General features: G+C 46.7%; 1 protein-coding gene across 5 annotated transcripts in view; it reads right to left on the reverse strand.

Annotated features, from left to right (window-relative positions):
- PSTPIP2 (proline-serine-threonine phosphatase interacting protein 2) overlaps positions 1 to 12103 on the reverse strand; it is a 50746-nt gene that overhangs the window by 12489 nt on the left and 26154 nt on the right. For 2 of the 5 annotated variants that reach the window (XM_030469781.1, XM_030469782.1), the window contains 4 exons: positions 11874 to 11955; positions 10768 to 10802; positions 10212 to 10269; positions 8617 to 10014 (listed from right to left, as the gene is read on the reverse strand). In XM_030469781.1, the coding sequence (XP_030325641.1) occupies positions 10220 to 10269; positions 10768 to 10802; positions 11874 to 11955 (167 nt within the window). In that variant the 3' untranslated portion in view covers positions 8617 to 10014; positions 10212 to 10219. Of the gene's footprint in view, positions 1 to 8616; positions 10015 to 10211; positions 10270 to 10555; positions 10803 to 11873; positions 11956 to 12103 lie in introns of those variants that run through there. The other 3 variants (XR_003989076.1, XR_003989077.1, XR_003989079.1) reach the window with 3 other exon arrangements.

Genomic DNA, 12103 nt, shown 5'->3' on the forward strand with positions numbered 1-12103 from the left:
CACCAGTTCTGGGTTCACTGCTTTTGCCACCTCACCGTGTTACACGTGCTGGACTAGCTGAACTTCAGGGCTAGTCTTCTCAGGAATATTAGGAATGGGTCATTGTAACACTGAAGAATTATGGATTCCCACACATGACATTGCCAGGGAATTGCTTCACACTGAATTATACCTGCAAGGCACAGCCAAAGACAGCAGCCACCAGAGTCGTTCTACACATGTGTTAATGGGCTGCGGGGTCACCAGTGAATCCCCACCTTCCTGCAGGGAACTGATTCTCCCAAGCAGCAGTCTTATGATGTGGCTGCCTTACTCATGCTATGGGTCTGAATCAAAACAATGACACACTTACTCTTCTGTGACGGGTTTTCCCTCCAGTCTTTACCTGACCACTAAATAAAACTTGTTCTGGAATCACAGCCGTAGCTGACACTTTGATCTGACCTTTGTTTTACAGAAGAGTGGTCAATTAATTCACCAATTTATTCTCAAATAGATCTTGCGATGTTGAAGTTGAATAGCAGGAAGGAATCAGATTGCTCTGAAACAACAGTATGATCTCACCAGACAAGATCTCTGGCTCGTGTGAAATACAAGTTTGACGCTTCTGACAGCTCTTGGAAGGGAGGTGTTTTTAGGGAATCCTTCCCTCCTTCCCTCATACATCTTTATAATTTTGTCTTTTCTGGGTTCAGCTTCTGCTAGATGAGCTGATCTCAAGCGGCACCTGGACCATTTTGCTGTTCGTTTGTTCTCGTCTTGCTGAGAACATTACTTTAAATAATAACTTTAAGTAATCCTATATGTAAGTATAGTCTTTCAAACTAACACAGTCACACAAAGGGAAGTTGGACAGGCATGAGTTTATTTTCTGCCTATGGAAATCACTGACTATATTCTCTCCCATCACTTATTATTGCAGTACCACCTCTCATAACATATTGGGCGTGGTATAAACAGAGATGGGAAAATGAAATTGGAGACTATGTGATTTTTCTGTTCATGTAGTGACTTTAAAGAGATACTGACTGGGTCTGGAAAGACAACTAAAAGGTGTGTGTCTCCATACATGAGGGAGATCTTGGTTGAGGTGCCATATTAGTCACAACCTAGCAGGAAAAGATTTTAAAAGTCTTAGCAGATTCCCCTGAAATCTAGAGACGTTTCTTTAGCTGAACAGAAGGAGCCTATGGTCTAGAGTACTGAGTGCTCCAGGGAAGATTAGGAGAATGGATCCCTCCATTAACAGTCAAATACAGTCCACCAATATAGTTAATCTGTCTTTTCTCTTTTGCCTTCCCCTGAACTCCTGAGATTTGAGATAGCACCTTCCACAAGTGTGTCCCCTCTATAATTTTCTCTATAAGTAAGAAAGGATGTTCAGGTCCTAGAGCTGACCACAGGAGCTCGTGCAGATGTCCTGCTCCTCAACTACATTTGCTCAACAAACTGAAGGAATTTTATAATTCATGCAGCTGGGAAAACCCTATGTATTTCTGTCTCGCTCCTTATTGAGAATTCACCCTTTTCCTCACCATATTTCATTCAGAGACCCTCAGTTCACAGATAAAGCTGTGCCTGGGGGGCTAGAGGGATCCTGAATCTTCTCATCTTACCCTTTACATCCCCTTTCAATTCTCTGTTGGAAAAATATCCCCTTCCACCAAGTGGAGCGCCTTGATATTGCCTTCAAGGACAGAGCAATTTTCAGTTGTTTGGTACTTGATATGGAGATTTTTTTTTTCCATTTATGCATCCAGTAGAGGTAAGATTAAATTGCAAGAAAGGGCAATACAGCTGCAACAAGTGAACCTCAGATATAAAAAATGAGTGAACCTCAGATATAAAAAATGAGTGAACCTCAGATATAAAAGCTAAACTCTTATAACACCACTGGCTTAACAATTTATTTGCTGTTCTGTTTGGGTTGGGTTTTGGGGTTTTTCTGGAAAAGAATTATAGCTTGCTGTAAAGCTATTTACATCGAGAACATCAACTGGGATTTGGTATTAAAACTGTAACTGAATCTATTCCCGTTAATGTTGTTTAATGTAGACCATCAAATGGTTTAGGAGTAATGAAGTCACGTAATACTTAGGGTGTAGTCTGGGTCACCACTAATAGTTGCCGTGGAAACCTTATTGTCTCCTCTCTTCTACCACAGCAGTACATAATTGTAGTGGGTTTGTTTTTTCAAGGATTACATTCCATAGCACTTCTAAAGAAAATGAAAATGCATGACCTTCACTGGAAGCAGTTTAATTAAAAGAGAGCGAATTCCTCACTTTTCTGCACCAGCTGTGGGAATAGGAGTAGGGCTATATAGAATCATAGAATAGTTAGGGTTGGAAAGGACCTTAAGATCATCTAGGTCCAACCCCCCTGCCGTGGGCAGGGACACCTTGCACTAAACCATGTCGCTCAAGGCTCTGCCCAACCTGACCTTGAACACCGCCAGGGATGGAGCATCCACAACCTCCCTGGGCAACCCATTCCAGTGCTTCACCACCCTCACTGTAAAGAACTTCTTCCTCATAGCCAATCTAAACTTCCCCTGTTCAAGTTTGAAGCCATTACCCCTTGTCCTACCACTACAGACCCTAAGGAAGAGTCCCTGCCCAGCATCCTTATAGGCCTCCTTCAGATACTGGAAGGCTGCTCTGTGGTCTCCATGCAGCCTTCTCTTCTCCAGGCTGAAGAGCCCCAACTTTCTCAGCCTGTCTTCATACGGGAGGTGCTCCATGTTCTTATCATCCTCGTGGCCCTCCTCTGGACTCGCTCCAACAGCTCCATATCCTTTTTATGTTGAGGACACCAGAACTGTACACAATACTCCAAGTGAGGTGTCATGAGAGCAGAGTGGAGGGGCAGGATCACCTGCTTCAACCTGCTGGTCATGTTTCTTTTGATGCAGGCCAGGATACGGTTGGCTTTCTGGGCTGCAAGTGCACACTGCTGGCTCATGTTAAGTTTCTCATTAACCAACACCCCCAAGTCCTTCTCTGCAGGGCTGCTCTGAATCTCTTCTCTGCCCAACCTGTAGCTGTGCCTGGGATTGCCCCGACCCAGGTGTAGGACCTTACACTTGGCTTGATTAAACTTCATGAGGTTGGCATTGGCCCACCTCACAAGCGTGTCAAGGTCCCTCTGGATGGCATCCCTTCCCTCCAGCGTATCAACCGAACCACACAGCTTGGTATCATTGGCAAACTTGCTGAGGGCGCACTCAATCCCACTGTCCATGTCGCTGACAAAGATGTTCAAGAAGACCAAGGCCCAACACTGATCCCTGAGGGACACCACTCGTTACTGTTTTCCAACTGGACATTGAGCCATTTACCACAACTCTTTGCGTGCGGCCATCCAGCCAGTTCTTTATTCACCAAGTGGTCCATCTATCAAATTGATGTCTCTCCAATTTAGAGACAAGGATGTCATGCGGGACAGTGTCGAACGCTTTGCACAAGTCCAGGTAGATGATGTCAACTGCTGTGCCCCTGTCCATCAGTTCCGTAGCCCCGTCATAGAAGGCCACCATACTGGTCAGGCAGGATTTCCCTGTAGTAAAACCATGTTGGCTGTCACCAGCCACCTCATTGTTTTTTGTCTGCCTTAGCATGCTTTCCAGGAGAATCTGCTCCAAGATTTTGCCAGGCACAGAGGTGAGACTGCATGGTCTGTAGTTCCCTGGGTCTTCCACCTTCCCCGTCTTGAAAATGAGGCATTTCCGATGCAATTGCAGGACCACTCCAACTTTGCTCTTCAGGCACAAGGACATAAAGTTACAGAACCAGGAGCACTGAAATAAAAAGGGCTTAAGTGTCCTCAACATGAAAAGAATATGGAACTGTTGGAGCAAGGCCAGAGGAGGCCACGAGGATACAGGGACTGGAGCACATCCGGTATGAAGACAGGCGGAGAACGTTGGGGCTGTTCAGCCTGGAGAAGAGAAGCTGCGTGGGGACCTCAGCGCAGCTTCCAGTGTCTGAAGGGGGCTACAAGGATGCTGGAGAGGGACTTTTCATCAGGGACTGTAGTGATAGGACAAGGGGTGATGGGTTCAAACTTAAACAAGGGAAGTTCAGGTTAGATATAATGAAGAAGTTCTTCCCCATGGGGTTTGCAAGGTGCTGGCACTGGTTGCCCAGAGGGGCTGTGGCTGCCCTGTCCCTGGTGGTGTTCGAGGCCAGGCTGGATGGGGCTTGGAGCGATTTGGTCCGGTGGGAGGTGTCCCTGCCTGTGGCAGGGAGTTGGAGCTGGACAGTCTTAGGGTCCTTTCCAATGCAAACCGTTCTATGATTCTAAGTGTCCAGTAAGAACTGCGGGCATCTGCTGTTCCAGAAATCAAGCCATTGAGCAGTGATGGCTGTAACAGCTTAATTGCACGTTGATGGAGGCCTGATCTAAGTGTGTTTGCATACAGGGAGGATCCAGACAATGGCAACTTGTTACAGGGAATGCGGTAACACGTGTACGGCACACTGGTACCAACACATGGAAAACCCACCCACCCAGGAAGCCCATTGGTGGCCATGATCGTGCCTAAATGTATTTAAAGTAAATAAACATTGGTCTGCAACTTTGTATTTATTTGTTTTATATATAGGATCCAACACTTGCCCTCCTGGGCAACTGACCTGTCTGCCCTGCTGAGCCCTGCTGCGGGGGTTACGGGCATCTTTCTTGTCGGCAAACAGCCAATGCATCAGAATAGTCCCTCATAAGAATGAGCACAAGAAAACAACTGAGAGCTTCCAAAGTGGCTGTATGTGAAAGGATCATTTTATCAGAAAGGCTGTTTAAGACTTGGCTGCAGAGCCTTCTATTCCTGGTACCACAGACTGCCTGGGCACCAGAAGACTAACATTCTCTGTGCTAAACATTGTTTCAGTACAAATCATCTCTAATTGTTTTAATGACTTTTGTTAATGATTCACAGATATCTTGTATGCACTATTTACTCAGCTTTCTTCATTACCCCGTGGCCTACAGTGGAGATGCCACTGAGGAGAACATAATAATTGGCACCCATAGGACAATGAACAGTTTGAGCTGTGCAATTAGAGACCAGGCTCTCCCCTTCAATTCTTAATTAATAGATGTGGGTATTTTAGGTTTTAAAATTGCAGTGACTGTGGTTTTATACATTCACCAGGAACTTGCATAAGGAAATGGAGTTCAATGTATAAATATTTGTCGGGAGTGACACACCTTGTTGGTCTGAGGGCTGAGAGTTTCAGAGCTGAGCAGAGAAAGAGGATGTGTGTAAGCGGGTACCAGGTCTACTGGAGGTTTGGTATACTCCAGTTTCCAAACTGGAAAGGTGATTCTCATAGGAATTATAAAAATGAGAAGTCCCTGAAGTCTAGTTCGCAATAAGATGATGTTAATTTGGGCAGAGCACAAGGAGGTGAGGACTAAGCCTTGCAGGGCTGATCCTGGTCTTATGGAAGAGTGCATCTGTGTGGTGCCTGCAGCCCTGGGTGAGCCAAGGTGAAGTGAGTGACACAGTCCTGTCATACAATACCTTTAAAACAAGATTGAAAAGTAAAACTGATGTGAGGTTCCAAAGTAGATGTACAGAAAAGAAACTTGTGTGGATTTAGGACAATCCCTGGAGGATTTGATTTGCATAATACCACACAGTCATTTCAGCAGCTTGTGACAGATATAATCCTGCTCCAGTACGTCCTATGCTCTTTTTGGGGGAGGGAAGGGGGAGTTAAATAAGAATTTTACTTTGTGTGTGAGAAAACACCAAGGAACAAACTGATTATAGAAAATCCAGGGTGGGGAATTAGAGCATTCAGGGGGTAAGCTCTTTGAAAAAAGCATGGTGTATTTTCTATGGGCTTGTAGAGAACATGGCTGAAAGGGTACTGAGCATAATCAAGGTATGTGAGAGGTTGTGCAAAAATATGTCAAACAATAATGTAATTAGATGTGCCAGCATCTGACACATCTACTTTCATAATATTTTGACTCAGTTCTTTTCTGGAAAGGGATGCTGGGAGGAAACCTTCTTTTAATTGCCTTAACTATTGCTGCTATGTGTTTGTCTCTAAGCTTTGGGTTTGGCAGCAGAGAAACTACCTTTATGAAAGAGGCATCATGGAAATAACTTTTGCTCAATAATTTTTATTTTAATGTCCACTTCTGCTAGATGTACTGTGGAGAGAAGTTTTCAGAATAGCTGTTCCTAGATATTTTTATGGAGCCATCTTATATATAAGTTCCTACTTCTGTGATGCTCATCTGTTCAGAGTCAGTACCACAACTGTTGAGTACCACATCTCTCAGTCCCGCATCTGTTCTTAGACTGGAAATTAGGAACAATTCCTTCCCCAAAGGGTGCTCAGGCACTGGAATAGGCTACCTAGGGCACTGGTGGAGTCACCGTCCCTGGAAGTGTTCACACACCGTGTAGACGAGGCCCTCAGTGACATGGGTTAGTGGTGGCCTTGGCAGTGCTGGGGAATGGTAGGATTGGATGATCTCAAAGGTCTTTTCCAGCCTGGCATGGGGACAGCAAATTTATAAGCTCCTGTGGGAAGGCCAGGCTCCTCAATAAGATTCTGTGATGCTTTGACAGCCAGGACTTCACTGCCGTTGCTCTCTGTGGTGCAGTTTACAACATGAAAGAGGTTAGGCAATTAAGAAAAACATTTCCAATTTGACCCAGCTCTGAGGCAAGCTATTTCAGTTCAGATCATTCCACAAACTACTGAAATCCTGTGGAGCACAGCTGCAAGGAAAACGACGCCTTCAGAAAGCTGTCGGTACCAAGAGCGTGAACAAGGAACACACAGCACCATTAAAATTCAGGAAGAAAGATATTTAACAACTGTGGCGGGGCCAGGCTCTCCTATAAGGCCCCGGGGGAGGACTCGGGGAAGGGGGAGCAGGCTCCTCCACAGGAGCCTGGGAGGAGGCCGGGTGTGTCTATAAGGGTCTGTCAGGAGGTCAAGCTGCTGCTAGAGGCAATGTGAGGTGAGAAACCAAGCCCCTACTACTGAGGATGGTGAGTGTGAGGTTTCTTCTTTCTACCCGTGTCATAGCAGGACCTGGAAGTGCCATTAGAGCAGGGCAGCATGACCTGCACTGCCTGAGGCATCTCCAGCCACAGCAGGGCTGCTGGCTCAGCCTGGGGGACCAGGCATCACTGACCCTCCTGATCCCTGCCCTGGTGCTCGGCTGTCCCCAGGGAGCCACCGCTGGAGCCGAGGCCAAGCCCCACTGGAGCAGAAGTGATGTCATCCAGTCCCCAGATGGAAGAGCCCCTGCAGAGCTCAGTCCCTCCTTGCAGAAGACATCGTAGTCGAGGACCTAATGATCTTGAACAGGTAATGTCCACTCTACTAGACCTTGTACTTTGGGCTTGAGAAGACTCTTTGTTATCAACATCATCTATAATTTAGAATACCTGTGGGAAAGGGAAACTGTGCGTGGGTCAAGGCAGAGATGATCCTGGCCAAGAGCCCACTGCACATTATGGAGCTGGTGATCCCCTCGGCAGGCACAGGGCTGGTCTGCACTGCCCAAGCCCCGTGGCTGCAGGATGAGCTTGGCCATCTCATGGTACATCTCATGGTAACAGGGGGTCTACAGGCAGCTCCTGCCTGATACTGACCCTTACACCAGCTGCCCGGCCCTACCTGTATCTGGAAATGCAGCAAGAAGTTCTCATGTGAACTTCCTTCACGAATAATGCTGTTTTCTTGTGATACTTTACGTATTAGCTCCTAGGACCAAAAAGGGAGAGCTCGAACTCTGCCTGAAGGCAGGGTGCCCAGCATCTGAAGGGACATAAGATTTACATGCTATCTCTATCCCTCTTCTTATTCTGTCTTATTAAAGCATTTGTGGCCTCCCTGTCCCTAAGGGGGAAGGCAGGAGCTCTGCAGCTGGTTATCAGGGTCTGTAGGGAGGCCAAGCACTTCTGTGGGTGGCTGGCAGGAGGCCAGAGCCCTCTACAGACACCTGGGAGGAAACTCAGCCCCACTAGAGGGGTCCAGGAGGAGGCTAAAGTCTTCTGCACCACTTGGAAGACAACCAGTAGGGGAGGATGCTGAAGACATTTCAGCACTCCTAAGTGCACAGACTTGCTTCCCAGTAGCTCCATTTCTGGACACCCCTTTTCCAAGCCAGGGTTTGCTTGGCTTTAGGTCTATTGAGCACCAGCACCGCTATTTGGTGATTACATGGGTGTGTTTAGTGAATGTGCAAGGCCATTTTCAGCCTCGCTAGGGCCCTCCGCATGCAGAAAAGCCGAACACCATCTATAGCGCTCAGCCAGCTGAAAAATCCCGATAAAGAAGCTGCAATGTACTGCTGAGTAGATACTCTTCCAGAAGAAACAGCCCTATGTAGCCTAAAGTTCATGGCTCATCACAAGCACTTGTTCTCCTGCCAGCGTGCCTTGGTGTATTCTGTCCCAGAGCTGGCATGGTATTGAGCAAGTAGGAAGTAAAGGCTGAGCAAGGATATGCTTTTGCAGGCTTCCTTCCAGGAGAAGGCACCTGCACATCCTAGGGTGCTTTGAAGGTGTAGCAGCCCCAGCCCTGACGAAAAGGGAACGTGACATTCTTTAGAAGAAAGATATCCAGCACACAAGTCTCAAAACTTAATTTTAAAATATGTATTTAAAGAACTAAGACTACAGCAGGGTCCTTTAGAAGAATATTTGTACACTTGGTCTTTCAGAAATGAAAATGGACAACTGATTCCTTGGCATGTGCACTTTGCACAGTCCATTGTAATGCAAGCAGGACAGATGCTTAAGCTCACTGTCATCTTCTATACAGAAGGAAATACAGTAAAAGCTCCAGGGACTGTTTGGCTCAGACATGCACTGAAGTCATGCAGCTTCAACTTGAAGAACATCATACAAGCAGCAACTCCCTGTGCTCCAAAGTTAGTCACCTGGCACCAGGTTTAGGCAGCTGAACTGTGTGCTCTTCCCCTTATCCTGCATCCCTGTGTGATAAGGCACTAAGGAGCTGTTAAGCAGTGCTGCACATGAGGATATCAGAGAGACCAGCAGCCCTGTGGCCCATGAGCTTCTGAATCAAAGCCATGATCATGTATATGGTAACAAAAAAAGCATGAACTTTGAGGAGATATGGTCAGAAAATGAGTTTCAGGGCTCCAGCCCAACATGACCATATAAGTTCATTTCCAGTGGTGTGTAGTCACACCAAATCCAAGGGACTTCTTTACCAAAAGTCAATCAAACTAGGGTCTGCAGAGCCTACCAGGCACAAGCTATACCATGAACCTAAAAATCTGCAAGGCTCTCATTGGAGAGGTGGTGGAAGAGCTGACCAACTTCTCCAGATCCTCAGCAACACTGCAGGGTGCAGCTTTGTCACAGCACAGCCTCTCACTGGGTAGCTGCGCTGTGGACTGCTGCACCAGGCAACATGCAAATCAGCTTCCAGTATCAGCACTTAAGCCTGGAGCACATCTACAGCTAAGCCGGACACACAGTGTATTGTCGGTGCTCCTCAAAGTGAGCTCCCTGAGAGACATGGCCAGAATGAAACCTAAATTACAAGCTTAATCACGATTAATGAAGGACTTTAGAAACAGGGAAAAGCTTAACCTGAGATTTGAGCGGGACACATATGCCCTAAACATAAGCCAGCATTCCCAAAGCATCGTGCAGCACTCCCCTCAGCACGTATGACTTCTTGGTTATCTCCAGCCTCTTCCAGATGGCTGCACTTTAGAAGAACTTCAAACCAAAACTTCTTCTGACACAGATCGCCCCTGTGTCTGGGTCCATCGCTTATATTCCTTTTCTTCCCCCGAGCGTGAAGATGGGCTATCTGTCCAAGGAGTTTGCTGATCAAAGGCACGGATTTTTAATAGGCACTTTCTGAATGTACAAATAATTATCTGAGTCCTCAAATACTTTGCTGAAACAGAGAAGCACTTCAGCTCTGTGTGGCTGGGAGTATGTGGAAACACCACCATGCTGGCCAAACCAACAGTGTCTTCTGCCTGGAGAACCTACAGAACAGGATCAACAGCATTTAAACCAGAGCTTCAGCTCAGACAAGAGATTGGAGAGCTGACATGATCATCACTCCAACCTGGTCACCTCAAATTGTCATCCCTTAACATGTGGCCTTTCTTACTCCATGGACCCTCCTCTGTGTAGCTACATCTCATATTAAATCCTATCTTCATCAAGTATGACTACTTACTGTGGCTATTAGTGATGTATCAAGCTGTAGCCGTCAACTGTGGCATAATCAGGCTCACCTGAAACACAGCACAAAAAAACTAGGTCTGCTTATGAGAAGTGCTTACTACAAGATTCTACACAGGACAGAAACACTGGCCACCTGTGTTAAAGGGATGGGAGGCAATGGTGGAGGAGGCTGAAAGAGGTGTCTTGATTTGCCGAACAACCAAAGCATTTTACCAAGTTTCATCATTAAAGTGGCACTGAGAATTTTAAGCTCAAGCTGTTGAAAGGGAAAGGCCCAAACTGCAGAGACTGGGGGGATCCCAAGCTTGGACATCCTTAAGCTTCAGAAATGCCTACATGCAGGGCTTTGATGAGAACTCCTCCTGAGTGAAACCTTGCCTCCAAAGTCAGAGTGTCACTTTCCAGCATCTTTCAGTGGGGACTGCACTTGGAGCAGGAGCTTCACCTAAACCATTCCCTTGAGAGAGCTCAAGCTCATGATGTGATGGGGAGGAGCAAAAGCAGAGTTCTTCTGTGGAGCCAGAAACCCCATAAAGCCAGGAACTCACCTGGCGCGCTGGTCGGGGTGGGTAGAGGTGCCCTCCTGCACAGGAAAAAACACAGAGATGAGGATGTGCTGGCTTTGGGACTCCCAATGCCCTGGCTCTGTGCTCCCCAAGTGCCCTCCCAGAGCTGGTGGGAGGGCAAGAGGTTGGGCCAGCCTGGGCTTTATGGGGACCTGATACCAAGGTACGTCATGGTGGGCTCACCACCAACAGCCTGCTTGGCAGACATGGGAATTGAAGCTGATATGGTGGGGGAGAGGAAGAAGTCACCAAAGAGCACTAACTTGGGGACACAATCACAAGTGAGCCTCAGGACATGCCCTTTTACATGCCTTTGCCCAGAGTGAGACATCAGGAAGCCATAATTAGATGCGACTCTTCTCCAGATGTGACAGCCAAAAGTGACACACTCATCTTTAGCATGACTCTTTGGCCGCGACTCCTCACCTTCCCCTCGGGCACAAGCATCCTTCACCCTGGCCTTCCTCTACTTACACATGCTTTTACCTGATCCGATCTCTCCTCGGATAGACAGAACACATGCAGAACCATACAGGGAAGCCCAGCAGGTTTCATTCTGTCACCAAAACCTGAACTCTTCTACAAGGGAGCTCAGAGAGAGCAAGACATGAAATTCAGTATTCCCCAGGCTGTCTTGCTTTTCAGCTGTCTGAACGCTGCAGCCCTTCACCTCCATGCGAAGGACTTCTGGAATAGCTTTAGTACAAGAATAAAATGGGCACACCCTCACCACAAGCTCTTTCAGAATAAGATTCCCAATCATGAGAAGAGAGAAATGGCCCCCAAATGGGGAGCAAAACCCTTTGACTGGGCTTGAGGGGATTCTTGAACAGCTTATAGTAGGCAGCACATTAGCATAACTCCTGCTGTGTGAACTGATAGCGTGGGAAATATTTTCCTCTAATACTCCCCAATTCAAGCCTTCAAGAAACTGAAAGCATAGTTGCAACTGCTATAGTTGCAGCCATAGCTGCAAGAGAAAGCAACTGCCTCCATAGACTGAAAGCAACAAAATGTGCTTTTTTTTGGGGTGGGGGGAGAGCATTATTTGCAATACCAGTTGCAATTGTACATGTTATGTCCCTTACCTTGATACAGGCACAGGAACCGGACTTCTTACAGGGGTTGGATTTCTCTGTGTATTGTAGTAGTTTTCATAAACAACAGGAGCTACAAAAGTTTACAACAGTAAAGTCCAGATCTTTTAAAGCTATTAATTTCTTGTCCTACCAACATTCAGCTGCTAAGTCCCCTCTCTGGGAAAATGCCTGATCAGGGAATTTAAAGTTAGAAAAACAGGAGATTATCTCCAGGTGCT

Source organism: Strigops habroptila, chromosome Z (assembly GCF_004027225.2).
Source record: "Strigops habroptila isolate Jane chromosome Z, bStrHab1.2.pri, whole genome shotgun sequence".
In the NCBI taxonomy this organism is placed as follows: Eukaryota; Metazoa; Chordata; class Aves; order Psittaciformes; family Psittacidae; genus Strigops; species Strigops habroptila.